This window comes from Pistacia vera, unplaced genomic scaffold (assembly GCF_008641045.1).
Source record: "Pistacia vera cultivar Batoury unplaced genomic scaffold, PisVer_v2 Contig88, whole genome shotgun sequence".
NCBI lineage: Eukaryota > Viridiplantae > Streptophyta > Magnoliopsida > Sapindales > Anacardiaceae > Pistacia > Pistacia vera.
This window is the reverse complement of record NW_022196756.1, coordinates 180,315-206,980: the sequence shown is the minus strand read 5'-3', so window position 1 is coordinate 206,980 and position 26,666 is coordinate 180,315. Positions and strand designations below refer to the sequence as shown.

General features: G+C 34.6%; 3 protein-coding genes across 5 annotated transcripts; 2 read left to right on the top strand and 1 right to left on the bottom strand.

The window, feature by feature from the left end:
- Positions 1–8,377: 8,377 nt before the first annotated feature.
- LOC116119271 lies at positions 8,378–9,166 on the top strand. The gene is made up of 3 exons (XM_031405199.1): positions 8,378–8,420; positions 8,610–8,799; positions 8,959–9,166. The coding sequence occupies exons 1-3, from the start codon at positions 8,378–8,380 to the stop codon at positions 9,164–9,166; spliced, it is 441 nt and encodes a 146-aa protein (XP_031261059.1).
- A 2,077-nt stretch (positions 9,167–11,243) lies between these two features.
- Positions 11,244–14,105, top strand: LOC116119270. Its single transcript, XM_031405198.1, has 5 exons — positions 11,244–11,286; positions 11,476–11,665; positions 11,825–12,028; positions 12,698–12,994; positions 13,091–14,105. Exons 1-5 carry the CDS (start codon positions 11,244–11,246, stop codon positions 14,103–14,105), a joined length of 1,749 nt encoding a protein of 582 aa, XP_031261058.1.
- Positions 14,106–14,375: 270 nt separating this feature from the next.
- LOC116119263 (beta-galactosidase-like) lies at positions 14,376–18,629 on the bottom strand. Of its 3 annotated transcripts, none has more exons than XM_031405194.1 (18): positions 18,459–18,629; positions 18,276–18,371; positions 18,068–18,180; positions 17,915–17,981; positions 17,733–17,825; positions 17,481–17,624; positions 17,282–17,370; positions 17,057–17,162; positions 16,883–16,967; positions 16,663–16,781; positions 16,413–16,577; positions 16,142–16,314; positions 15,900–16,009; positions 15,717–15,826; positions 15,515–15,625; positions 14,982–15,092; positions 14,687–14,892; positions 14,376–14,588 (listed from the first exon to the last, which is right to left on the bottom strand). In XM_031405194.1, exons 1-18 carry the CDS (start codon positions 18,618–18,620, stop codon positions 14,459–14,461), a joined length of 2,190 nt encoding a protein of 729 aa, XP_031261054.1. In that variant the 5' UTR covers positions 18,621–18,629; the 3' UTR covers positions 14,376–14,458. The 3 variants fall into 3 exon arrangements, with proteins under 3 accessions (XP_031261054.1, XP_031261051.1, XP_031261052.1); XM_031405191.1 differs by having other exon boundaries at positions 16,142–16,280; positions 16,376–16,577; positions 18,459–18,617; XM_031405192.1 differs by having other exon boundaries at positions 16,142–16,317; positions 18,459–18,587.
- Between the last annotated feature and the right edge of the window lie 8,037 nt (positions 18,630–26,666).

The window sequence follows — 26,666 nt, the reverse complement described above, 5'->3', positions numbered from 1 at the left end:
CATTATCATATCATCACAGCAACACCCATTTCTACTAATCACTTCCATTTTAGAAATTCAAATTATCAAGCACGATTAACATTTCACTTCCGTTTATGAATTGATTTTCTTTTCCAGCTATCTTTACTTCCAATGATATAAATGAATCATGTGGGTATTGCTCAAGAGATATGGTATCAATAATTAACGTATTAGTTTGTTGGGGTATTGTTCACATGATGGTCAAAGAAAATTTTGTAAGAGTAGTAGGTATGATTTGCATCAAGTACCATACTTTTCGGTTTATTCAGTTGAATGATTTAATCATATTCTCTATTAAAATTATTGAAATGAAGTTATCATCAGGACAAAAGTATCGTTTTCCCAAGGTGTCCAATTTCTTTAGACTAATGATCCAGGATTGCTTTCGTGCAAAGCTTAGATTAAAAGTCTAATGATACTCTAGAGAGAGAGAGAGAGAGTAGCTTTTCTATATCCTTAGGAGGACCAATGATACACCAAGAGAAGATATCTGAATTAAGTAAGTTATCATATTGGTATCTAACCTTGCTTTATAAAATCTTCTTTCTCATGATAAGAGAGACCCTTTAACTAAATTATTCAAACAACACTTATCATTTTCTATAAATTTATAACAAAGGATTCTAGAGATCTCATGCCCATATATAGAATATAATTTTGGAGGCTTTCCCACCTCTCACAAAATTCGCATCATATTAACAATTTTGTTCATTTGAATTGATAGCTATCTCTATCTTTAATTGTCCGCCCTTGTTGAACTTGTTGGGAAACAAGTTTGTTTTTTTGCTAAATTCGGAGCCATATTAGCCGGTGGGGTTCAGGGGAATAGTAAAAGTTAGCTTTAGCTAGGTGCAAACAAAGCAACATGGTAGAGGCAAACCTGCATTGTTCTTAAGCATATACGTGATACAATTAGTAAATATGGCTGCCGTGTGTCACGGACAAATTCGTGGACAGCTGTGACAATAGGATCTGGTGTAGTAAACTCGAGTTGTCGATTGGAATTGGATATGTGAAGGATTCATATGAAATGTGCTCCAAAGCATTGTTTTAAAACCTGGCCGGCTGAATCTCTTGAATTGGGACTCAGGGCCTTCATCAGGCCAAGTTAGCAATTTTCCTANGGCTCAGGCTGCCCCCCAAAAAAACTGGAATGGCCCACTTGCTATCTCTTTTTGCCACTTGTGGGCTTCAATCACCCTTTGACGATTGTGCATATCACAGACCAATCTGTCATTCACTCCTTGTCTCTTTCATAAACAAACAACTGAGAATCTCCAAAACAGATCCGATACTCTTCCCATTTTCCTCTCTGTTCATCGTATTATCAATTAACCATAGACCTTATTTGCTTAATAACTTCTCTAATCGCTAGTCCTTTCTCCCATTTCATCATTAGTCATTATCATATCATCACAGCAACACCCATTTCTACTAATCACTTCCATTTTAGAAATTCAAATTATCAAGCACGATTAACATTTCACTTCCGTTTATGAATTGATTTTCTTTTCCAGCTATCTTTACTTCCAATGATATAAATGAATCATGTGGGTATTGCTCAAGAGATATGGTATCAATAATTAACGTATTAGTTTGTTGGGGTATTGTTCACATGATGGTCAAAGAAAATTTTGTAAGAGTAGTAGGTATGATTTGCATCAAGTACCATACTTTTCGGTTTATTCAGTTGAATGATTTAATCATATTCTCTATTAAAATTATTGAAATGAAGTTATCATCAGGACAAAAGTATCGTTTTCCCAAGGTGTCCAATTTCTTTAGACTAATGATCCAGGATTGCTTTCGTGCAAAGCTTAGATTAAAAGTCTAATGATACTCTAGAGAGAGAGAGAGAGAGTAGCTTTTCTATATCCTTAGGAGGACCAATGATACACCAAGAGAAGATATCTGAATTAAGTAAGTTATCATATTGGTATCTAACCTTGCTTTATAAAATCTTCTTTCTCATGATAAGAGAGACCCTTTAACTAAATTATTCAAACAACACTTATCATTTTCTATAAATTTATAACAAAGGATTCTAGAGATCTCATGCCCATATATAGAATATAATTTTGGAGGCTTTCCCACCTCTCACAAAATTCGCATCATATTAACAATTTTGTTCATTTGAATTGATAGCTATCTCTATCTTTAATTGTCCGCCCTTGTTGAACTTGTTGGGAAACAAGTTTGTTTTTTTGCTAAATTCGGAGCCATATTAGCTGGTGGGGTTCAGGCTAATAGTAAAAGTTAGCTTTAGCTAGGTACAAACAAAGCAACATGGTAGGGGCAAACCTGCATTGTTCTTAAGCATATACGTGATACAATTAGTAAATATGGCTGCCGTGTGTCACGGACAAATTCGTGGACAGTTGTGACAAGAGGACCTGGTGTAGTAAACTCGAGTTGTTGATTGGAATTGGATATGTGAAGGATTCACATGAAATGTGCTCCAAAGCATTATTTTAAAACCTGGCCGGTTGAATCTGTTGAATTGGGACCCGGGGCCTTCATCAGGCCAAGTTAGCAATTTTCATATTCATTGAAAACTCTAGAAATTGAAACAGTGAAGGCCAAGATATTGGGGCTTTTGAAAAAGAAAGACCAGTGAGTGCAATTGTGGAGACAGAGGTGATTTCCAATGAGTGAATTGACTGGAAATCGTAAAACAAAATTGGAGGCAACAGCAATCGAGGAGGGGTGATATGGATTTTGGTCAAGAGGTTGAGGGGAGTGTTTTCATCACCGGAAACAAGTCCTATTTGCCCTAGTTTGTCGACATTGATAGTTGTGTTTGGATGTTTTTGCAAGATTTCAAAGCTATAGGGACTTATAGAATTTTTAAGAGTGTTTTTGTTATATTACAAATTTTTGGACATTGGTTTGACCCGTCGGTCAAACCAGTTGAACAGATCAACCCAAGACGTAGTTGCTTCGTCGAGTTTCACCTTGAGTTGGTTATTAAAATATTACTCCAAAGATGGGGAGAGTTGGAGGCCAGGGAAATTGTTCTTCTGAGTTTAGACATGTTAAGTTTGAGAAGTTTGCTGCTAGTTGAGGAATTGACAATGGAAAAAGGATTTCACGATCGTTGCAACAAATCGGTCAAAAGTTTGGAGTCACTTTCCTGATGAATCTATGACAAGATAAAACCATTTATCCCCGAGTGAAAGAATGACATGATGTGAAGGCTAAACCGCTCTAATATATGGTGTTGGAGTGTCGCATAGATTGTGCCACTGCATCGAAACTCTAAGCCTGTAACACATGGGTAATTCAATCACTGCTTAAAGAAATATCGTATAGTTTCGGTCGCCAAGTTTGGTCAAGATGTTTATTCTTCTTCTCAATACTTCACTGGGGCACTTCTGGTGACAATATTTCAACCATATGATCCTAAGCTCAATCATGACATAGGCCATATCATATATATAATTTTGTATATGTTATTACTTTTCCATTAGACATGATACCACTATCACTAGAAATTAAAGTGGATCAAAAAGTTGAAAATGCCTTTTGCTGGAAATATTTATATGAACATTACAAAATCCAGGTTAGGAAGATATTTATGGGGTCTTTTATTACATAAATTACGAAATAATAACTAATCACATGAGTTATTGTACAACACCAACCGATCTTTTCTAATTCATGTCAGATCACTGTTTATGAGATAACCAGGAGAAATCAATTACAGTCATCAAGTTTACCATGACATGGAATGATGGAAGAATGAGCTATAGTCACCTACTTACCTTTGTGTTAACATCTCAATTATTGGACTTCACTAATTTCCTCCGTCAAATCAACAAGATGCATGGTTAATGTTTGCCCAAATATTAAGCTTACTTCCCAAGGACTGAGACAAAATTTGTGTGCAGACAGCCTTGATGGGTGGAAAGATTTTGTGGGATTTCTCTCCAAAAACATATATTTGACACAATGACATGAAAAGAAATTCCTCAAACACAGTGAATATATAACTTAATATATATCAACCACTCCATTGTACTTGAATTAGCACAGGGATATAAATGGCATGGACGTAAAGGACAGAGAACGGTAAGATTTCCCTCATCAGTACTATAAATTAGTACCAACCAGCTTAATTGCATTTTGTCACAACTCATTAACATATACATGCTTTATTACGAATATGAATTGATTTTCAATTTAATAGAGTTAAACTAAGAAAATTCCCCTGAAGGTCTGATAAAATAACAAAATCCCTCTAATATTTATAATATAACAGAAATTTATAACATACTAACAAGAGAGATTTTTATTATTACCGAAAATTTAAATAGATCTTTATATATTTATTTATTTTGGTGATGAGAGGATGTTCGAACCAATTTATGCGTACCTCAACTAATTTTTTGGGGTTCTGAAGTTGACGATCGGATAAATTCTCTCAGTGACCGTTTTTATTAGCATTTAACAATCCGGGTGGGTCAAAGTCAAAACATATCGAGTAATACACTCAAGAGTCTTGGTTGTCCGCTGGGCCACCCAATGGTGGTTTAGAGAGATTTTTATCATTATATTAAACTTCAGGGGGAGTCCATGTCTTTTGACTCTTGAATTAATGATAAAAGTTTGAATAATACTACACCAACAACTATTTCTCACAAACTTTCTCTCACAATCCTGATGTGGTAGCTCGCAATTGATAAGTTCACAACGTGTCTCACATGAGTCTGGCATGGGTCCTACTAATTAATTGCAAGCTGACCAATTGCGAGCTGCCACGTCAGGGTTATCAGAGAAAGTTTGTGAGAAATGGTTGTTGGTGTAGTATCTCTAAAAGTTATGGAGGATAAAGTCTTCCTAAAATCATTTGATTAACGTTTTATCTCAAGGTCAGTTACAGAAAGCCCAAGCCCAACGATAATAAGGTAAGCAATTCAATTTTGGTGGGAAATCCTAGTCCGCTGTCGTAATCATAATTGAGAAAAATTTTCTCTCACAACCCTGATGTGGCAGCTCGTAATTGATTAGTTCACAACGGGTTTCACGTGGGTCCCGTATGAGTCTCACCAATTAATTGCAAGCTGACTAATTGCAAATAACCACGTCAAGGTTGTGAGAGAAAATTTATGAGAAATGGTTGTTGGTGTAATATTACTCTAAGGGGGCGTTTGGTTCAGGGAATGTTGGATTACTGGAAAGTTAGATAACCTTAAAGATTACTAGGAATCTTTAGGAAAATGTGTTTGGTTAATTGGTGGGTATGTTATATGAATATGTTTGGTTGAGAGGAAAAAATTGGTGGGTATGTTATTTAAATTACTGAATTGTCCTCTAATTAAATATTATTATTATATTATTTTTTAATATTGATTATTATTTGTATTATATAACCCCCCTGCATTAAAAAACTTAACAAAAACAACCCCATAATAAAAGTTTGGAAAATCAAGAAAGCACCCCCACCAACCCAGCCACTACCAGCCGTCGGCAACCACCGTAAGCCCTTGGCAGCCGGCAACCTAATAGCGTACGAAAGGCAGGAAATGGCTTCCGTGCGTCGTATAGCCATTTCCGGCCAGAGATCTGGCCGGAAATGGCCAAACATGACAAATCTGGCCGTTGATGGCCACATACGTGGCTGTTAACAGCCAGATCTGTTGATCTGGCCTTTGACGGCCAGATCTGGCACGATTTGGCCATTTCAGGCTAGAGATCTTGTCGGAAATGGCTAGGCATGACAGATCTAGCCTTTGACGACTAGATATCTGGCCGGAAATGGCCATATCGGCGCACGATGACCATTTCGGCCTTCCGTGCGCCGTTCCGACTGCGGCGACGGTTGACCACGGCTGTAGGCGGCGACATGTGGGTGGGGGTGGTGGCTTGGGTGGGCTGCAATTTGTTTTGAATTCAAGAGTAATTTTGTTCAAAAAGTTAATTAATTGGGGTGAAATGGTAAAAGCCTTATTCATGTAAATAAATTTAAAAATAAGGGCATTGTTGTCCTAAAATTTTATTAATAAGGGATTGAATTGTAACAAAAAAAGAAGGGTAATCTTAGAATACTTAAGAAAATGGAGGTGATCAAGGCTCCATTTGGTTCATTATTGGGTAGTTTTTAGAATAATCTTTTGAAAAAAGTTAAATTGGGTGGGTATTACAATGTAAAATTTTGAAAATTAACATAAACACCCCTATGTTTATTTATTTACTAAACACCCCTATAATAAAATATTCAAAGTTAACAAAAACACCCCCAATCCACTCATAAATATGGACAGTCGGCCACCACCATCGGAGGGTGGCTGGAGTTGCCTTATCGGCGTATGACCGGCTCGATCTTGCTGGTCGTGCGCCCATATGGCCTTTTTCGGCCAGATCCAATGTGGATTTGGCCAGAAAAGGCCAGATCTGTGGCTAGATCTGGCTATTGACGGCCAGATCTGGCCGCATTTGGTCGTCAACGACGGGTAAAGATACGACCGTCGTTGACGACTGTCTACGGCCATATCCAACGTGGATCTGGCTGGAAAGGGCTAGATTGGCACACTACCGACCAAATTCAGTTGGTAGAACGTCATTACACCAGATTCCGGCAGTGGTGGCCGAAATCTGGTAAATTTGGGTTATTGGGGTGTTTTGTCAATTTTTTTAAAAAAATTTGGGGGTTGTTAAGTTAAGTTAACAAATTTAGGGGGATTAAAGGAAATTGAATAATTTAGAAAACTATTTTGAAATAGGTGAAATAAAGTTAACTTTTTCGAGAAAACTTTTGGGTATGTGAACCAAATGGAGCCTAGATTACTTTTAATATTACCAATAGTAACTATTATTGGTATTTGAAGATTATAAGAATCTTATATTACTTGACAACCAAATGTGGTAATCAATTAATATAAGATGACATAATCTCAGTAATCCCATATAACCCCGAACCAAAAGCCTCCTAAAAGTTGTGGAGGATAAAGGCTCCATTTGGTACATATATTGGGAAAACTATTCTAGTTTTCCCAATAAAGTTAACACAAAATTTGTGTTTGGTTCACCTATTTTCAAAATATAATTCTAAATTATTCAATTTCTTTTAAACCCCCTAAATTTATTAATTTAACCAAACAACCCATTTTTTTTTAAATTGACAAAAACACCCCAACAACCCAAATTTACTAGATTCCGGCCACCACTGCCGGAAGCTGGTTGGAATCTGGTGTAATGGCGCAGTATCGACTGAATCTGGCTGGTAGTGTGCCGATCTAGCCTTTTCCGACCAGATCCATGGTGGATCTGGTCGAAAAATGCTAGATCTACGGCTAAAGATCTGGCCGTAGACAGTCGTCAACAACGGCCAAGATATGGTCATCGTTGACCATCAACAACAGCTGTATCTTTGGCCGTCATTAACGACCAAATGCGGCCAGATCTGGCCGTCAATGGTCAGATCTAGTCGTAGATCTAGTCGAAAAATGCCATATCGGTACACGACCGGCAAGATCCAGCTGGTCATATGTCGATACGGCGACTCTGACTACCCTTTGACGGTGGTGACCGGCTGTCCGTATTTAATGAGTGGGTTATAGGTGTTTTTGTTAACTTTGAATATTTTATTATAGGGGTGTTTAGTAAATAAATATACATAGGAGATATTTTTATTAATTTTTAAAATTCTATATCGTAAACACTACCCAATATAACTTTTTTTCAAAAATATTATTCTAAACACTACCCAATAATGAACCAAACGGAGCCAAAGTCTTCCTAAAATAATTTGATTAACGTTTTATCTCAAGGCCAGTTACAGAAAGCCCATGCCCAACGATAATAAGGTAAGCAATTCAATTTTCGCGGGAAATCCTAGTCCACTGTCGTAATCATAATTGGTAGTCATCAGTCATCACCACTCTCTAGCCGTCCGATTCACCGACAACATGACCACGTTACCAGAAATAGTTGATCTTTTCTCCAGACTCACTTCACATCTGCAAACCCTAAACCAAAATGAAGAAGAAGAAGAAGAAGAAGAAGAATTATCTATTAATCTCTCAATTTCAAAGCTAAATAAATCCCTGAACATCAGCCAAAATTCTAGGGTTAGGGTTTTGGACGTGGCTCTCTCTCTCATGTGCTTCGGTGCACCCAAGGTCACTCCCTCTCAATGATTCTTCAATTAGGCTTTTCAAGAGTATGTTCTATTTTGTCTAATTGTGTGATTTCTTCATTGAATTCTTCTTAGGTTTTTGATTCGGTCATTGAGTTTTCAGTGAAGACGATTATCAGTGTTTTATCTTCTTCCATTACTTGTAAAGTGATTTCCTTTCGAAATGAAGAAATTTTGCAAATCGGTAGCTCGATTTCTCGCCACGATTGTGAGGAACTAATGGAAGCTTGTAACGACGTGCTTGAGAAACTGAAGGGGCGTGGTCTGTATTGCGTACTTTTTTTTTTTTTTTTTGGTAAATTTTATTGAATTATGTTTTTTTGGTATTTAGACCTTTCATATTTATATTCAAGGAACAAATTTTTTGCTATTAATTCTTTAAATAACGTTCTTTTTTTATATTATTACAAACATATTTGTCATTTTCAATGAGTATGTTAATATATTGCAGGGGTGCTTTCACATCTGCTTTTACGTGCTGTTGTAAGAGTAGCTGTTTCAGCATGTTTGTACTGGTTTTCGTTCCCTTTGATGGTTTTTCTTGATGTAAAATCTATTGATGGTAGAACCTCTGCTGTGTCAAAGTTGCTCTGTTATTTACCCAGAGAATTCTCCCTTGAAAACCATGAAATACCATTGAGGTCTGCTATGATTAAGTTTATTTTTACTAAAATATTGTTGTTTATGTTTGAATATAATTTTGGTTTTTAGAGTGCCCAACCTTGTTCTTAATGTTTCAATTCTATCACATGGTTGTTGAGTTCCTTTAAATTATCAAAATTTGTTTTCATTTCATGCAGGTTGCTCTTCTGGTATCTTGATCCACTCATGCTTAAGCATGATGTTTCAAAAATTTTACAAGATACAACTGAGAGGCCTTTCCTTTGTTTGAAGAAGGAGTTTCATGAGAGAGTGGATTGGCATGCTATAGTTATATGCTTGGCACTTTCTCCTGTTATATTTATCGAGACAAGAGCTCTGTTACATAACTGGTTTCTGCTAACGTGAGTTTCTGTTTCTGAATCTTGTGGATGCTCACCATGAGTCTTGTTAATTCTTTTTATATGTTCTTCTGTGCTGGAATTATTGAAGTTTGGGCTATACTTGAGTTTTGAGTACATGCCTAAAGTTTGTGCATGTTCATCTGCATAAAGCTCATAATAGTAGTTTCTTTAACTTTTTCTTTCCAAATTGGTTCTGTTGCTTATGATGCCTAATTCTAACAATCTGATGGACTTTCTAGCTTAATACCTTTAGGAGGAACTACATTTCATCTTGAAAAGTTTATCAGAGCACATACTGATAGCCTTCATTTGAATGTTAATCTTATAGCTTAGTATCTAACTCTACGACATGCCAATTACTTTTCCAAACTTATAACATTTCTTCCTGATTTTCTTTTAAATCGTTCTTGTAATTAATGAACTGAATTGGTTATGTATTTATTTTCTTTTTCTTCAAATGTTATCTACCTATGTGTTCTCTTTACCATTTCATTTGCCGTAAATAGTTTTGTGATAACTATACTGTCTTTGCATGTCCCTAACTTGAGCATTTATAATGGGTTTCCCCATTACTTGACAACCAAATGTGGTAATCAATTAATATAAGATGACATAATCTCAGTAATCCCATATAACCCCGAACCAAAAGCCTCCTAAAAGTTGTGGAGGATAAAGGCTCCATTTGGTACATATATTGGGAAAACTATTCTAGTTTTCCCAATAAAGTTAACACAAAATTTGTGTTTGGTTCACCTATTTTCAAAATATAATTCTAAATTATTCAATTTCTTTTAAACCCCCTAAATTTATTAATTTAACCAAACAACCCATTTTTTTTTAAATTGACAAAAACACCCCAACAACCCAAATTTACTAGATTCCGGCCACCACTGCCGGAAGCTGGTTGGAATCTGGTGTAATGGCGCAGTATCGACTGAATCTGGCTGGTAGTGTGCCGATCTAGCCTTTTCCGACCAGATCCATGGTGGATCTGGTCGAAAAATGCTAGATCTACGGCTAAAGATCTGGCCGTAGACAGTCGTCAACAACGGCCAAGATATGGTCATCGTTGACCATCAACAACAGCTGTATCTTTGGCCGTCATTAACGACCAAATGCGGCCAGATCTGGCCGTCAATGGTCAGATCTAGTCGTAGATCTAGTCGAAAAATGCCATATCGGTACACGACCGGCAAGATCCAGCTGGTCATATGTCGATACGGCGACTCTGACTACCCTTTGACGGTGGTGACCGGCTGTCCGTATTTAATGAGTGGGTTATAGGTGTTTTTGTTAACTTTGAATATTTTATTATAGGGGTGTTTAGTAAATAAATATACATAGGAGATATTTTTATTAATTTTTAAAATTCTATATCGTAAACACTACCCAATATAACTTTTTTTCAAAAATATTATTCTAAACACTACCCAATAATGAACCAAACGGAGCCAAAGTCTTCCTAAAATAATTTGATTAACGTTTTATCTCAAGGCCAGTTACAGAAAGCCCATGCCCAACGATAATAAGGTAAGCAATTCAATTTTCGCGGGAAATCCTAGTCCACTGTCGTAATCATAATTGGTAGTCATCAGTCATCACCACTCTCTAGCCGTCCGATTCACCGACAACATGACCACGTTACCAGAAATAGTTGATCTTTTCTCCAGACTCACTTCACATCTGCAAACCCTAAACCAAAATGAAGAAGAAGAAGAAGAAGAAGAAGAATTATCTATTAATCTCTCAATTTCAAAGCTAAATAAATCCCTGAACATCAGCCAAAATTCTAGGGTTAGGGTTTTGGACGTGGCTCTCTCTCTCATGTGCTTCGGTGCACCCAAGGTCACTCCCTCTCAATGATTCTTCAATTAGGCTTTTCAAGAGTATGTTCTATTTTGTCTAATTGTGTGATTTCTTCATTGAATTCTTCTTAGGTTTTTGATTCGGTCATTGAGTTTTCAGTGAAGACGATTATCAGTGTTTTATCTTCTTCCATTACTTGTAAAGTGATTTCCTTTCGAAATGAAGAAATTTTGCAAATCGGTAGCTCGATTTCTCGCCACGATTGTGAGGAACTAATGGAAGCTTGTAACGACGTGCTTGAGAAACTGAAGGGGCGTGGTCTGTATTGCGTACTTTTTTTTTTTTTTTTTGGTAAATTTTATTGAATTATGTTTTTTTGGTATTTAGACCTTTCATATTTATATTCAAGGAACAAATTTTTTGCTATTAATTCTTTAAATAACGTTCTTTTTTTATATTATTACAAACATATTTGTCATTTTCAATGAGTATGTTAATATATTGCAGGGGTGCTTTCACATCTGCTTTTACGTGCTGTTGTAAGAGTAGCTGTTTCAGCATGTTTGTACTGGTTTTCGTTCCCTTTGATGGTTTTTCTTGATGTAAAATCTATTGATGGTAGAACCTCTGCTGTGTCAAAGTTGCTCTGTTATTTACCCAGAGAATTCTCCCTTGAAAACCATGAAATACCATTGAGGTCTGCTATGATTAAGTTTATTTTTACTAAAATATTGTTGTTTATGTTTGAATATAATTTTGGTTTTTAGAGTGCCCAACCTTGTTCTTAATGTTTCAATTCTATCACATGGTTGTTGAGTTCCTTTAAATTATCAAAATTTGTTTTCATTTCATGCAGGTTGCTCTTCTGGTATCTTGATCCACTCATGCTTAAGCATGATGTTTCAAAAATTTTACAAGATACAACTGAGAGGCCTTTCCTTTGTTTGAAGAAGGAGTTTCATGAGAGAGTGGATTGGCATGCTATAGTTATATGCTTGGCACTTTCTCCTGTTATATTTATCGAGACAAGAGCTCTGTTACATAACTGGTTTCTGCTAACGTGAGTTTCTGTTTCTGAATCTTGTGGATGCTCACCATGAGTCTTGTTAATTCTTTTTATATGTTCTTCTGTGCTGGAATTATTGAAGTTTGGGCTATACTTGAGTTTTGAGTACATGCCTAAAGTTTGTGCATGTTCATCTGCATAAAGCTCATAATAGTAGTTTCTTTAACTTTTTCTTTCCAAATTGGTTCTGTTGCTTATGATGCCTAATTCTAACAATCTGATGGACTTTCTAGCTTAATACCTTTAGGAGGAACTACATTTCATCTTGAAAAGTTTATCAGAGCACATACTGATAGCCTTCATTTGAATGTTAATCTTATAGCTTAGTATCTAACTCTACGACATGCCAATTACTTTTCCAAACTTATAACATTTCTTCCTGATTTTCTTTTAAATCGTTCTTGTAATTAATGAACTGAATTGGTTATGTATTTATTTTCTTTTTCTTCAAATATTATCTACCTATGTGCTCTCTTTACCATTTCATTTGCCGTAAATAGTTTTGTGATAACTATACTGTCTTTGCATGTCCCTAACTTGAGCATTTATAATGGGTTTCCCCCCTCCCCACTTTTTTTCTTCTGTTTTGAATTCTTATTTGGATTTCATCCTTGTAATCAACAAGCATAACCCATAAATCATATTGATTTAGTTTTATAACAGGGGTCTATCTTCCATATTGGAGCTTCTTATTGGATTAACCTCTGTGATACTGGACATAATTTCCTGTCCATCATGGTGGGGCCTATCATTGGAATTTGGATCTAAGCTACCATTTTCTAGTGCGTATTTTCCTTACAAGAACCACTTACTGAGGACGTTGGCTGGGCCACTTACATCTGAAAGTTTTGTACGTCTAGTTCATGCTACGAGCAAACCAGTTCTTCATGTCACAAAAATTGATCCAACGATCAACCTATCTGCAACGAAGGTTGGGACTATAGATCATAAATCTATCTGGTAAATTCTTACTCTGAATTTTCATGCAAATAATTGAGGCTGCTGTTCTATTTTGATCCAATTAATCTAGAATTGTTTATAACTGTTGCACAGCAGGGCTCTGGCAATCAGCTTTCCTGATTGGTTCTATTTTGCTTCCATATTACTCTTCTCTGAGAGATTTCAAGGAAATTTTCATTTAAAAGGCTCATTGGGGAAACCTAAAATTGGACAAATGCAAGATGTGGAAGCAGTATCTGTTGCTGCTGCAAGGTACATTGCATGGATTCTGAACCCCATCGATAAATCTAAGCAGGAGTTGGTGGTTGAAATTTTGACTAAAATATCAGGGGCTTGGACCCTAAACCAATTTAGCTCAGGTGAAAATCACAAAGAAGAAGCTGGATACAGGAAGAAAATTAAGAAACCCAAACTCAATGACAGCAAGGAAGATTATACTGTTGAAAAAGAATATGATTGTCAAAGTATTGGACTCTGGCTCAAAGAATTCCAAAGCTTATATGTGCAATACAGTATGGTGAGTGTCAACAATCCTTCCTCTCATGAAGTGAAAGGATCCAATGGTCTTAACCTGAAGCAAAATGCGCTGTTCAGGAGGATCCCCCTCGGGATCTTGGTTGGCTTCCCCAGTTGTATAAACGAAGATGGATGTGAGTTGCTGCTGCATTATGCTGCAACTGGTAGAATCATTCATTTAGGGGAAACAAGTGGTGTTGGACTGAAACATGGAAAAGGGAAAGCTCATGAGCTGGAAGACTCAGTTTTGTTTCCTGCCAAATTCAACAAAAGGGAGGCTATGGCAGGTGCCTGTCTTGTCTTCAGTTTAACTGATATCATTGAGAGTATGTCTACTTCATTATATGAGACTGACGAGAGAGGAGTAGATTTTATTTGCCAGGTGAAAATAAAGGCTGCCAAGTACTTGATCAATTGCATTAAAAGGCAAATCCAGCTCCATATTGATGAAGATGGAGTTCAGACGCTCATAGATCTATCTAGTAGACTCATGCGGTGGAGGCATCAAGGGCAAGTAGTAGTTCAGGTTGACAAAGATCTTGATGAGGTCATTAATGCTTTAAGTAACAAATATCGTCAATTTGAGATTCCTTAGCTTCCAGTTTATGTATATTACCCTAGACAAAGAGGAAATGATTGTGTAAAAAATTGATTCTTTTTTTTTTTTTTTTTGGTTATTTATTTTTACCTATTCTTTTGTGAAATATATTGAAGGAAAGGGCTATCTAAAGATGATCAGATTTCAAGTTATTGTATAAATTTTGTAAAGATATGCAACACAATTTTGCTTCTTGCATCTGCCAACTTGTTGAAATTACAACTTTTGTATACTTTGTTAATACATTGCGTGTCTGTTGTATTGTGATTGTCTGCTTCAGCCAATTTTGTAGTATGGTTGTAAACTTCAGCCTTCTGGCGGTGTCAAACTCATCAAATCTGTCAATTATTTCAAGCAGTTTTGCCACCCTTTCCTATCGTTCTTTTGACCAAACTGATCCCGTTGGCGTCACCACCCCATTCCTCGAACACAACTAATAGGTTTCCAATCGGCTTCAACCATGAGCGTGGAACGTGATACCTGAAAGCAACATCTTTACAGTGAATATTCATCCTGGACAAACATATGATAACTTAAAAAAAAAAAAAAGAAAAAAGAAAAAGCAACACTATTCTCACCATATTTGACATGGATTTCCACAGTTGAAATGACATTTCAAATTACTATAAGGTCCAGCATAATTACAACCCCTGCAATCACCCACTGCTAAATTTGCAGGCCAGTGGTGCCCAATACTCTGACCGTTTATCCACATCATCCCTTTTCCCATGGTTCTCATATCCAAAGCTAATGGATCATTCCCTGCTGGTGCATCGAAAGTAGTCTGCAGACAACAAACTTTGGCTATTAATATATCTGGTATATCATTTTCTCCAGAATATTAGTGGGAGAGTTGAGACTATATATTCTCACCTTGTACCATGTCAATGGTTGTTTTTGGGGCACTGATTGTCCTTCTACCCATTGACCAGAGGCACTCCCCTTCTCAGTAAAAATGCTTAAATCTTCACCTTTCACACCAACCTGCTCGGGATCATGCACGTAAATGAGTTCTAAGTCGGGAAAAACTTGAATGGATGAAAATTCTATTGTTTATTCCAAACTTTCTACCTACATCTGCATAACCTCATTCTTTTTAAAGAGAAACTTAAATGAGTTGATTACTGATGTTCAGAATGTGTTCAGTAATTCAGAGAACTTTCACACTAGTATTTGGTTTCCAAACATTCAACTTCATTCTAAAAATTTCACAGGTATCAACATTCACAAACAAGTGTGTACTACTAATTGTAATAATGATCTTCATCTATTGTATCAACAATCAAATACTATCGAAGGAAGAAGAATGATTTACATAACATGCAGAAAAGTATCAAAGCGCTAAGTTTTCACTATGGAGCAAGATAAGATATTCCCTATGAACATTTATAAAGAAGAGAACAAACCTTGTAAGACCATTTCTGCATAGACAAGTCTCTTGGACCCATATTGAGACCTGTCAGAGTTACCGGGCCCAGAACACCAAGATTCCATTTCTCAAAGGATGCACCAATATTCTGATATTCATAAATTTTGATAATGTCATATATCTGCGTCATCAACAGTATTCAAAGAATAGAGACACATCAGAAAAGGGAGAAAACTGACCGGAAGACCCACAGCTGAACTTAATAAAGAAATCTTGTTAATACCAGCTTTCAGTTTGACAGGTTGATTGAATGTAAATTTAGGAAAGGTTATTCCACCATGAGCAACTCCTGAAAGAAGAATAGAAAATAAAAATTGAGGTTCATTCCACATTAACTTATGATTATCTCTTACTCCTTTTACCTGCTTGTTGACCATTAACGAAAACTTGCACCGCATGACCTGCGGACATAATGGTGAGAAGAGGATCTTGTTCATTCTTCAAAAATCCTTCATTAGGGTCAATATTCACACTGATTTGAAAATAAAACACATGAAATTATGGAAAAAGAATCAGTTTTAGAAAGATTATAACAACTAATTTAAATTCTTAGACGCTAAATATCTTCAGGAAAGCAAGAGGTGAATAGTCAAGATAGACTTACTTTGTCATATACCACAAGTAATCTGTAGCATCTCTGGTCAAATTTAGTTGTTCCCACAATCCATTGTTTGTTAGTGCTTCATCTTCCATAACAGGGATACTTTCGTCGGTGAATGACTCCCAAGAAAATTTGGTGACGGGTGTCATCTGCGCCGGGGATCTTTGGACAGCAACCTGCTCAGAATTACCAATCATCTGTCAGCGTTCAGCCTCAAAATTTTCTTAAAGATTATATTGTTTATTGAATTTCTAGTATGAGCTATTGCAAGTACCTTAGCGGTGTTGAAAGCTACGGTTCTGCAGTCAGGGAGGATGCTGATGGACCAAGGTGGCAGGTCATACTCCTCATTTTCGAAGTTGACTTTGATATTCAAATTATAGTCATAGTTTGCAAGGAAAGCCGCACAAGCCCCAGTTTTTGACCTAAATACGCGAGCCTATGGATAGTTGTAATGATTACAAGATGAAATATTCAGACGCTTCTGTCTGGTTTTCTTTTACTAATTAAGCTCAAAGCCTTACCTCTTGGCCTTGTCCAAGCAGAGTAAGGATGGGCTCTGAAGACAATATAGCTGCTTCGGATGCTTTGATGGCTCTATGTAAATCCTTCAAATGTGTCCACTTTGGTTCCCTGATTAGTCCTGGTATAAAACAGAAAACTCATATCAATATTGAAAGTGATGAAGAAGATGATGCAGCCACACAGGTTAACAACTAGGATGTTAAACATGTGTGTGTTTACCATATTCATCAATTGGACCATCATAATCATAAGTAGTAGCAACGAAGGCACCAGACGTCCGCCCAAAATTAGTTCCTCCATGGTACTGAATCAGAAAAAGAAACAACAAATTCAGTCATCACAAAACAGGTGAATAAAATTTAGTCGAAAAGATGAATGCTATAGTCAATTTACCATGTAGTAGTTAACTAAGGAACCGCCCATCTGAATGAACCTGGCAACTGAAAATGCCATGTCTTCTACTGGTCTTTCAAGAGTTGCACTACCAAACCCGGTTAACCTTGAAGTTAAACAGACAAAAGGGAAAACGGATAATCATTCTCCGGAAATGTTATAGGAGTTGCAACAAATGATAAAAAGACAGAATTGAGGTCTGCAGGGAACATTTACAGGAATTACCAGCCAGTCCAGTTTTCAGTCCAAAGTTTGGGTTTATATGGCTTGTTTGCAAGAAAGTTTTCACAGTAGAAACCATTGCAGGCGTTTATCTGTGAGGTGGAAGATTATTGAGTGAGAGAAGAATAGCATAATAACATGTAAATTTTTATGGTATGGGAAATGAAAATGTAAAACAAAAAGGTGGGAAAAAACTGCATACAATTGGATCAGGAGCATCTTCTTGTTTGCACATAAGCCATGGGACACCAGTGTCAAGACCTAAAGCCATTTGAGCTGCCCAGTTAATATAAGCTTTAGCACCAGGAGTGATTGCGTATTCTACTATTTCAAACTCATTCTCAATCTGCAAAGAAGATGTAATTCTTCCTGATATTCTTGTATTCAACAGAATTTTGATTAAACCAACATAAAAAGAAATTAAGAACTCAAATGAGAAAGTTTGGTTTCCAACCTGTGACATAATGATTGGACCTCCCTGAGTTTGAAATAACTTTTCTGCCTTCATCATGTTCACTATCATCTCCACGAACTTTTGCACTGCCGACTTCCATCATTACAAACAATTTTATTAATAAACTCAAGTAAAACAAACGACTCAACAAAAAGAGACTATCAGAATCCCAAGTGTTCAACCTTGAAAGGCTCATTGTCTATTCTAAATTCAATGCCAGGCACGAATTTCAGCCAAGAAGGAAATCCCCTGAACCAAAAACCACAACATTATTATACAAACAAACTACTTGAAACTTCAGACCAAAAGACAGAAAGCAAATAATATGTTATTACCCTAAGTTCCATTCCCCGCAAATATAGGGGCCAATCCTCAGATCAAGATACATCCCAGCTTCTTGAACCAACTTGATGAACCGAACAAGATCATATCTATCCTCAAAATAATACTGAATACAAAATTTAAATATGAAAAAACTGAAGAAAAAAATAATTATTGAGCCCAGAAAATTATTTAAAAAGAAAAGGGTTGCAAAAGCATTACTTTTCCAGGAGAAGGCTCATGTCCACTCCAAAAGACATAACTTTGTATAATATCTAGACCTCCATCTTTAGCCTTCTTCAAAAGATCAGGCCACATCTGCAACCAAACAATAAATAAAAAGATTAAAACCAGAAAACTCCATGAAAAATTCAGGAGGCACATTGTGAATACTGTATGTAGTACCTCAGGAGTACTTCTTGGATAATGAATAGAGCCAGACATAAGAATTCTTTTCTTTCCGTCAATTATAAGACCTCTATTGTCATAAGTAACCGCGGCTTTCACAGAACAAAGCCATGAAAATATCAACATTAACAGTAACACGAAAACGTTGTTTCTCATCATGGTGGACCTAATCACTCTGACCCCTGTATATCCCTGGTGTATTCTCCTAGAAATGATCTTCTTCATCTGCGTATCTCAACTTTCAAGATTCATATATAAAATATATAGTCTCTAGAGACACAGAAATATAAGGAACGACAACGAAAAAACTTTTCTATTTTTGATTGTTTTGAGGCAGAGTTAAATTTAGTTTTGTTTAGCTTATGATTACGATGCATGAGAAAAAACTGGGAAGCGTACACTGAAACCGTTAATAGATGAAACATTTTCAAGTAGTAAATTTTACGGGGCTGATCCTCTCTCACCGGGAACTATTATTTCTCTACCATTAATAATCCTCTTTACGTTCCTATTGCTTTGGAAAAGCATTGAAAGCAAATGTCGAGCGTTTTAGTTTTGGCCCCTCGTTCTGCCATTAACACTTTATTTTTTTCTTCATGAAGGCAAAGCCTTTTAGCCCATGTCATGCTCATTAAATTACACCCTTATCCAGTATTTTAGTGTTCATACTTAAAATATTATTATTAGGTAAAAGGAATTTTTTTTTTTTTTTAAATATGTGATTATAATAGATATTTTAGTAGAATTGAATCTTTATAAATATAAATTCCAACCACCCTAATTTGATGTGTGTTCAATGTTCAAATCATTATTTTCTCACTAGTGTTGCTTATTTGATTTTGATGCCTATTAGACAACTATTAATCGGCAATTCTATTATACTACCATGCTCAGATTGGTTCCACGTTGAATTTGATGCCTGCTTCCAACAACTGAGAGCCATCATAATTTTAATATTATCGCTTAATATCTTAACTCTATCACAGGTGCCATTAATTTTCCCAATTTGTATAACAATTCTTCATAATTTTCTGTTTAACCCATTGTTGAATCTTGTAATTTTTTAACGTCGGTTTTTTGCTGGGCCTCGATTAGCAGCGATTGGGCCACCACGGGTAACTCTGAACCGTGGGTTTGAGGCTGAATCAAAGAGTGTTTGAACGCTAAATAAAATGTGGGCTTCGGTACCTGTAACAGGGTAAGTCAATGGTTTTTATCTTAAAAGTCTTTCTAGCTCGATGTATAATAAAACTATATATATAAAAAGCTGAATACCCATGTAGGCTGCTCGTCATGTAACACATTTTGAAAGCTTTAGAATTACTCTATTTTGACATATTGAATTAACAAGCCAATCAAATTACTCTATCTTGACACGTTGGATTGGTATTTATTGCTTCATTTATAATTATTAGTTAATTAAAAAAATGGTATTAGTAATAATAATAATAATAATAATAATAATAATAATAATAATAATAATAATAATAATAATAATATAGGTGCATTACATTGACATTTCAAAGATGTGTATTAATAACAAATATACAGGTGTATTGGATTGCTATTACTAATTGTGGTTTAATGACATTTGTCTAGGATTGCTATCTATAATTATATAGGTGCATTATATTGACATTGGAAAATTTTCTTCATATTGAAATCTTATTTAATTGCGTTGGTATTCGGAATGTCTAAATTAGGGGTTATAAAAGGGGCGCATGTTCAGTTGTGTATCATCGTAATTTGTTAGTTGGCATCAACAATACGTCTAGTCTTTTGTTAATTGTTTATAAGTTATTTTAGTTTGTGAAAATAATATGTCTATTCTTCATGTGCATTTTGATCGATGGATTTTTATTTACGTATGTTTTTGTTATTGTTTATAGGTCAAAGATTCATGAATTGACATGGAATAAATGCATGAGGTATATATAGATATATATGTATATATATAGGTTGTTTGCCATGTGGCATATTTTGGAAGCTCTAGAATTACTCCATTTTGACACATTGGATTGACAAGCCAATCAAATTGCTCTATTTTGACACATTGGATTGGTATTTATTGCTCCATCTATAATTATCAATTAATTAAAAAATGGGATTTGTATTAATAATAATAATAATAATAATAATAATAATAATAATATAGGTGCTTTGCATTGGCATTCCAAATATGTGTATTAATAACAAGTATACAGGTGTATTAGATTGCTATTACTAATTGTGGTTTAATGATATTTGTCTAGGATTGCTATCTATAATTATATAGGTGCATTGTATTGATATTGGAAAACTTTATTCGTATTGAATTTGTATTTAATTGCGTTGGTATTCGGAAGGTCTAAATAAGGGGTTATAAAACGGGCACATGTTTAGTTGTGTATCATCGCAATTTGTTAGTACAATTTTTTAAAGATGTCGAACTATAATATTAATAAAAAATGAAGTGGCTTAATTTCTCTTTGAGTTTATGTCAGCAAAGCTGCCAATCTATAATATCAATAAAAAAATTGAAGCGGCTTAATGTTTCTCTCAATTGAAAATTTCAGTATCAGTCTATAAACGATAAAGGTTATGATTTGCATTGTGATAAACTATTTCCCGTGCTGTAATTTATTAAGTATATCAAAGATGTGGTTTCTGAATCATGGTATTTTATGTAAATAAATTGTAATAAACAAAGTTTCAAACTAATCACGCAGCCCGATGGGTTAATACACTTACTTTTTCATTGATATGTTCGGTATTTTGATGATGTTTGGTGTTCTCATATTTAATGTTGTTCTTAATGGATTTAGTCTCTGGATATCGTGTTTTGTAGCTTCACAATTGCTCATTTTTGATGCATTGGATTTGTAATATTAATAATTTTATATGTGCATTGTGTTAACGCTGCAAATATTTATAGATATATATTTATCCAAAATTGATTAGTGCATTGTACTGTTATGTGATACTTTCAATGTGATATTACTATTAATGGTCAAGATATCAGAATTTTGGTTTAATTATGGGTTAATGTACTTCCTTTTTTATTGATGTGTTCGCTATTATGATGATGTTTGGTATTCTGATATTTAATGTCATTATTAATGTAGTGATTTTATTAAAGTGTTGATGAAATAAATGGTACTGTTTATGTCACATAATAATATAAGTTTGTATCAAATGCAACTTAAATAAGAATTACAGCTGTCCACATAAAAGAATAAAAAAATCCCAATTGTTATCTAATTTTGTTATTATTGTTATGTTGTTTATTAAGTGTTATTGAAGTTGATGCAATTTTGTGGATAGATATTTATATGAAAGAGATCGATACATTGTATTTGCTATGTATTATTGTTAATGCGAAATTAATGTGAAGTGTGAGGAGTATTTATCTGAATGTGACCAATATAGGGACAGATGGAATTGTATCAAGGTATCCAAATTCCGATCAAATTCATGGTTTACCAGTGTTCCTAGAAAAGTTATAACAAATTATAAACACAACCAATCATATCCTGATAATGGTTCGGCAATGGAATGTAGACCTCAGTGATACCTTATGGATAAATTGTGGATCGTATATTGATTACAACCAACAAATCACCTTATATTGACTACAACCAATTCCATGTGATATATCAACCGTTTGATGATGTAAAGATTTGGATAGCTTGAATAATCATAGTTATGGACAATGGTTAGGCAACGGATTCCATACTATTTGTTAGGCAATTTTTTAAAGATGCCAAACTACAATATCAATAAAAAATTAAGTGGTTTAACGTCTCTTTAAGTTGGTATCAGGCAAGTTGCCTAATACTTGGTCTGACTATAAAAAATCACCTGGGACTGACTAATATAGGAACACCTGGAATTGTTTATCTTTATGATTTATCAAGCTATCCAAATTTCGGCCATCCTTAAATCATGGATAAGTATTCAAATTCATAGTTTAGAAGTGTTCCTAGAAAAGTTGTAAAAAATTATAAATGCAATTAATTACATCCTGGTTATGGTTTGGCAATGGAATGTAGACCTTGATGATACCTTGATCTGTTGAAATTCCAAGCATTCTTAAATCATGATATCACAGTCAGTATTTTCCCTATCACCATTTTAGAGCCATATTGATGGTTTGATAGTGAAGTTATCGACCACAGCAGGCTTTGAACAGTCATAGTTATGGACAATGGTTAGGCAACAAATTCCATACAATTTGTTAGACAATTTTTTAAAGATGTTGAACTATAATATTAATAAAAAATAAAGTAGCTTAATTTCTCTTTGAGTTTATATCAGCAAAGCTGCCGAACTATAATATTAATAAAAAAATTGAAGCGGCTTAATGTCTCTCTCAATTGAAAATTTCAGTATCAATCTATAAACGATAAAATTTATGATTTGCATTGTAATTAACCATTTGATGTGCTGTAATTTATTCAATAAATCAAATGTGTGGTTTTTGAACCATGGTATTTTATGCGGATAAATTGTAATAAAAAAATTGTGAAACTAATCATGCAGCCCGATGGGTTAATGCACTTACTTTTTCATTGACAAGTTTGGTATTTTGATGATGTTTGGCATTCTCGTATTTATTATTGTTCCTAATGGTGTTAGTCTCTTGATATCATGTTTTGTAGCTTTACAATTGCTTCGTTTTGATGCGTTGGATTTGTACTATTGATAATTTTTTAGGTGCATTGTGTTGACGTTGTAAATATTTATAGATATATATATTTATCCAAAATCGATGGGTGAATTGTACTGTTATGTGATACTTTCAATGTGATATTACTATTAATGGTCAGGATATCAAAATTTTGGTTTAATTATGGGTTAATGTACTTCCTTTTTTATTGATGTGTTCGGTATTATGATGATGTTTGGTATTATAATATTTAATGTCGTTCTTAATGTAGTGTTTTTCTTAAAGTGTTGATGAAATAAATGGTACTGTTTATGTCACATAATAGTATAAGTTTGTATCAAATGCAACTTAAATAAGAATTACAGCTGTCCACATAAAAAAATTAGAAAAATAAAAAAATCCTAGTCACTATTTAATTTTGTTATTATTGTTATGCTGTTTATTAAGTGTTATTGAAGTTGATGCAGTTTTGTGGATATATATTTATCTGAAAGATATCGATACATTGTATTTGCTATGTAATATGTTTAATGTGAAATTAATGTGAAGTTGTTAGGAAACAATCTACCCAACGCAACGGAAAAACAAAATTTTAGAGCATAGATCGATTCCTTTAAAGCCAAGATCAGAGTACAGATTATACAATTAATATGTTAAATAAAAAGTTCTGTAGAAATATGAACGATCAAAGTAAAGATTAGAGTTCATACGCACGTTTGGAGGCTCCTTCAAACTTGTCTCTGAATCTTTTTGCTACCGATCCAAGAACAAGATCGAACTAGCAGTAATCCTCACGAAGATAACCTGAAGAGCTAAAGAGGGATTTGCTAGATCCTCTTTAGCTTCAAGGACCAAATTGAATCGAAGAAAACTTTGATTCAATAAACCAAGGGTGGCATGAGAATAGAGAGAAAATGGGAGAGAGGGCTGCCTCCTTTCAATGATTGAATGAAAAATGAATTCCTTATTAAATCACAAAACACATGCACTTATATAGTGCATGTGAAACCCTATTCCAATGAGGAATAGGTTTGGGCTCCAACCCAAACAACCCTTATGTCCAAACACTCCCAATCATGATATTTTATTTTAATTATTATTATTTTAATTAAAATCAATTAATATATTTATTAAAATATATTAACATTTAATAATAATAATAATCCATTTAAATATATGTGTACATATATTTAAATATAATCTCACTTATTTAATTTTAACATCAAATTAAATACAAGCAACAATCTCAGCAAATTTAATTGTACTGTGAGATTACCAAAATACTCTTTCACCTTAAAAGACGAAAATGCCCCTTGCACAAACTGATTCTTAAATTATCTTCTATGTATGTGACCCATAGGCTCCTCATCATACCGACAGTAAGTAGTATCGCGATTAATACCAATTAATCGTCTCACTACACACAAATGAAGATTAGCTCCTGATAAAACATCATGGCCACCCGATAAATTCGGATTCAGCGAAATGGCTACCTATCAACGATATGGTTACCATGCAATCAAATCCTTTCATCATCTGTTATCTCATCGAGACTAGGGTCTAGAAATAGTGTCAACCTCAGTTTACTCTAGATATATTTGTATTCAGTTACTGGACCAATGACCAGAATAATGAATTGGATTGAGTAATAACTCAATCCCACTGTGATCATAGATTTATTGTCATTGTCATTAAGTGAATTGCGCCATGAGATAACTTCTCCCGTACCTGGGAGTGATGAATCCTTTGTCAATCCACCATAGTCTTGATACACTTCTTGATGCAGCCAATCACTACCATATTGACAGCTCTAAATAGAACTGCGTTGGGCTAATGTCAAACTATACCAATCGGTGCACAAGGCGCTCCGGTGATCTCAAGTCTAAGGATCACATGTACCACCATTCGTTAGAGGATTTGTTCCATAGACATTGGGGTTACCATCTATATGGAATCCTCTGGTGGGTCAGTCCAGTGAACATGCCTACAGTAAGCACCCATGTGTTGCACCAGGTTGTTAGCAAACAACCTTGACAAGTGAGATCAATCACTACCTTTCGACAGGGTCGTTCAACACTACGATAGCCTTACCGTATTATTTGTGCCCTTGGTCAGAATAATACTGGGGCTACTGACATTTCTAGAATGGCTACCATATGTGCTCATAGGGTTCTCACTATCAAGATTTGAGACACTTGATACCCTCGTCACAGTTCTACCATTCTAAGGACATATATCAATACATACAACTATGGTTTACATGATATAGTAGATAATGCCTTTTATTGATTAATAAATATTATTACAAAGAGTCAATTCCACAATAATTGATTGGCTCTAGGGCAACTACTCCAATAGAAGTGTGAGAAGTATTTATCTGAATGTGAAATGTTTTATACATAACTTTTGAAATTAAGTTGTTGGTATATAATGTAGTGGTTATGTTGTCGTACACGATTAGAGAAAATAAGTAAAGGTACTTAAAAGTACATCATTAGATCATTGTTCCCAAAAAAAAAAAAAAAAAAACAAACAAACAAATTGCTGGCATAGTTGAGATATAGTTCCTGTTACAGGTAATGTGATACCTTCAATTGTTTTTATCTTTCTATTGTAATGCTGTATATGTAGGATTATGAATTCGTCTATAAAAGCTATTAATTTGCATATAATAATATTATAGAATTGTAATAAAGAAATTGACGAACAATATTGTAGTGACAATTGTAAATCAGTAAGTTCTTCTTGGAGTTTAAAATTTCAGTACCGAACAAAAAATTCCGCATACTATTAAATTATGATAAGAAATATTTATAGTATGAATTAGATTACAAAATTGAAACATTATTTTATTTATTTATAATTATGATACAACAATATTTGCTTTAGTTGTAAAATCTCGGTTGGGAATCTTTATTCCTTTCATTGAATTGTATTAAGGATGAATTTCTTTTTGCAGGCAAGTCATAACAATGTCTAATAATTTTCTTAAAGATATGGATGATTCAAGAGATGATTGGATAGTCATTGTCAGAGTATCTAGATTGTGGGAATGTAGGAATTTCTGAATAGGTGACGAACTTATGAGACTTGGCATGATTTTGATTGATCAATAGGTATAAAATATAGTCTGAAAATAATGTTAGGACTTTTTTTTCCGAGTAATATAGGTCTGTTTAAATTTGTGATTTTCATTAGTTTTTTAGAATCAAGTAATTCATGCCTCGATACCAAAGAATAGGATTGCTAAGTTTAAAAATCAGCTTCATGAAGGGTCAATTTATTTGATCAGACATATAAAAGTCATACCATCTGCTCCCTCTTACAGACCCGTTGACGGTATATACCGTATATAATTTCTTATGATCACGACTATATAAGAAATAAAAGAACCAAGAATTGTTATTCCAAGATATAAATTTGAATTTGTTGGTCTTCATGATCTTCAGAATAGAACAAATGATACAAGGTTATTAGGTATAGTTAATTTGAATATTTGTATTTTAAATGCATGAGAAATATTTTTGTACATCAAACATGATAAATTATATGCAAAT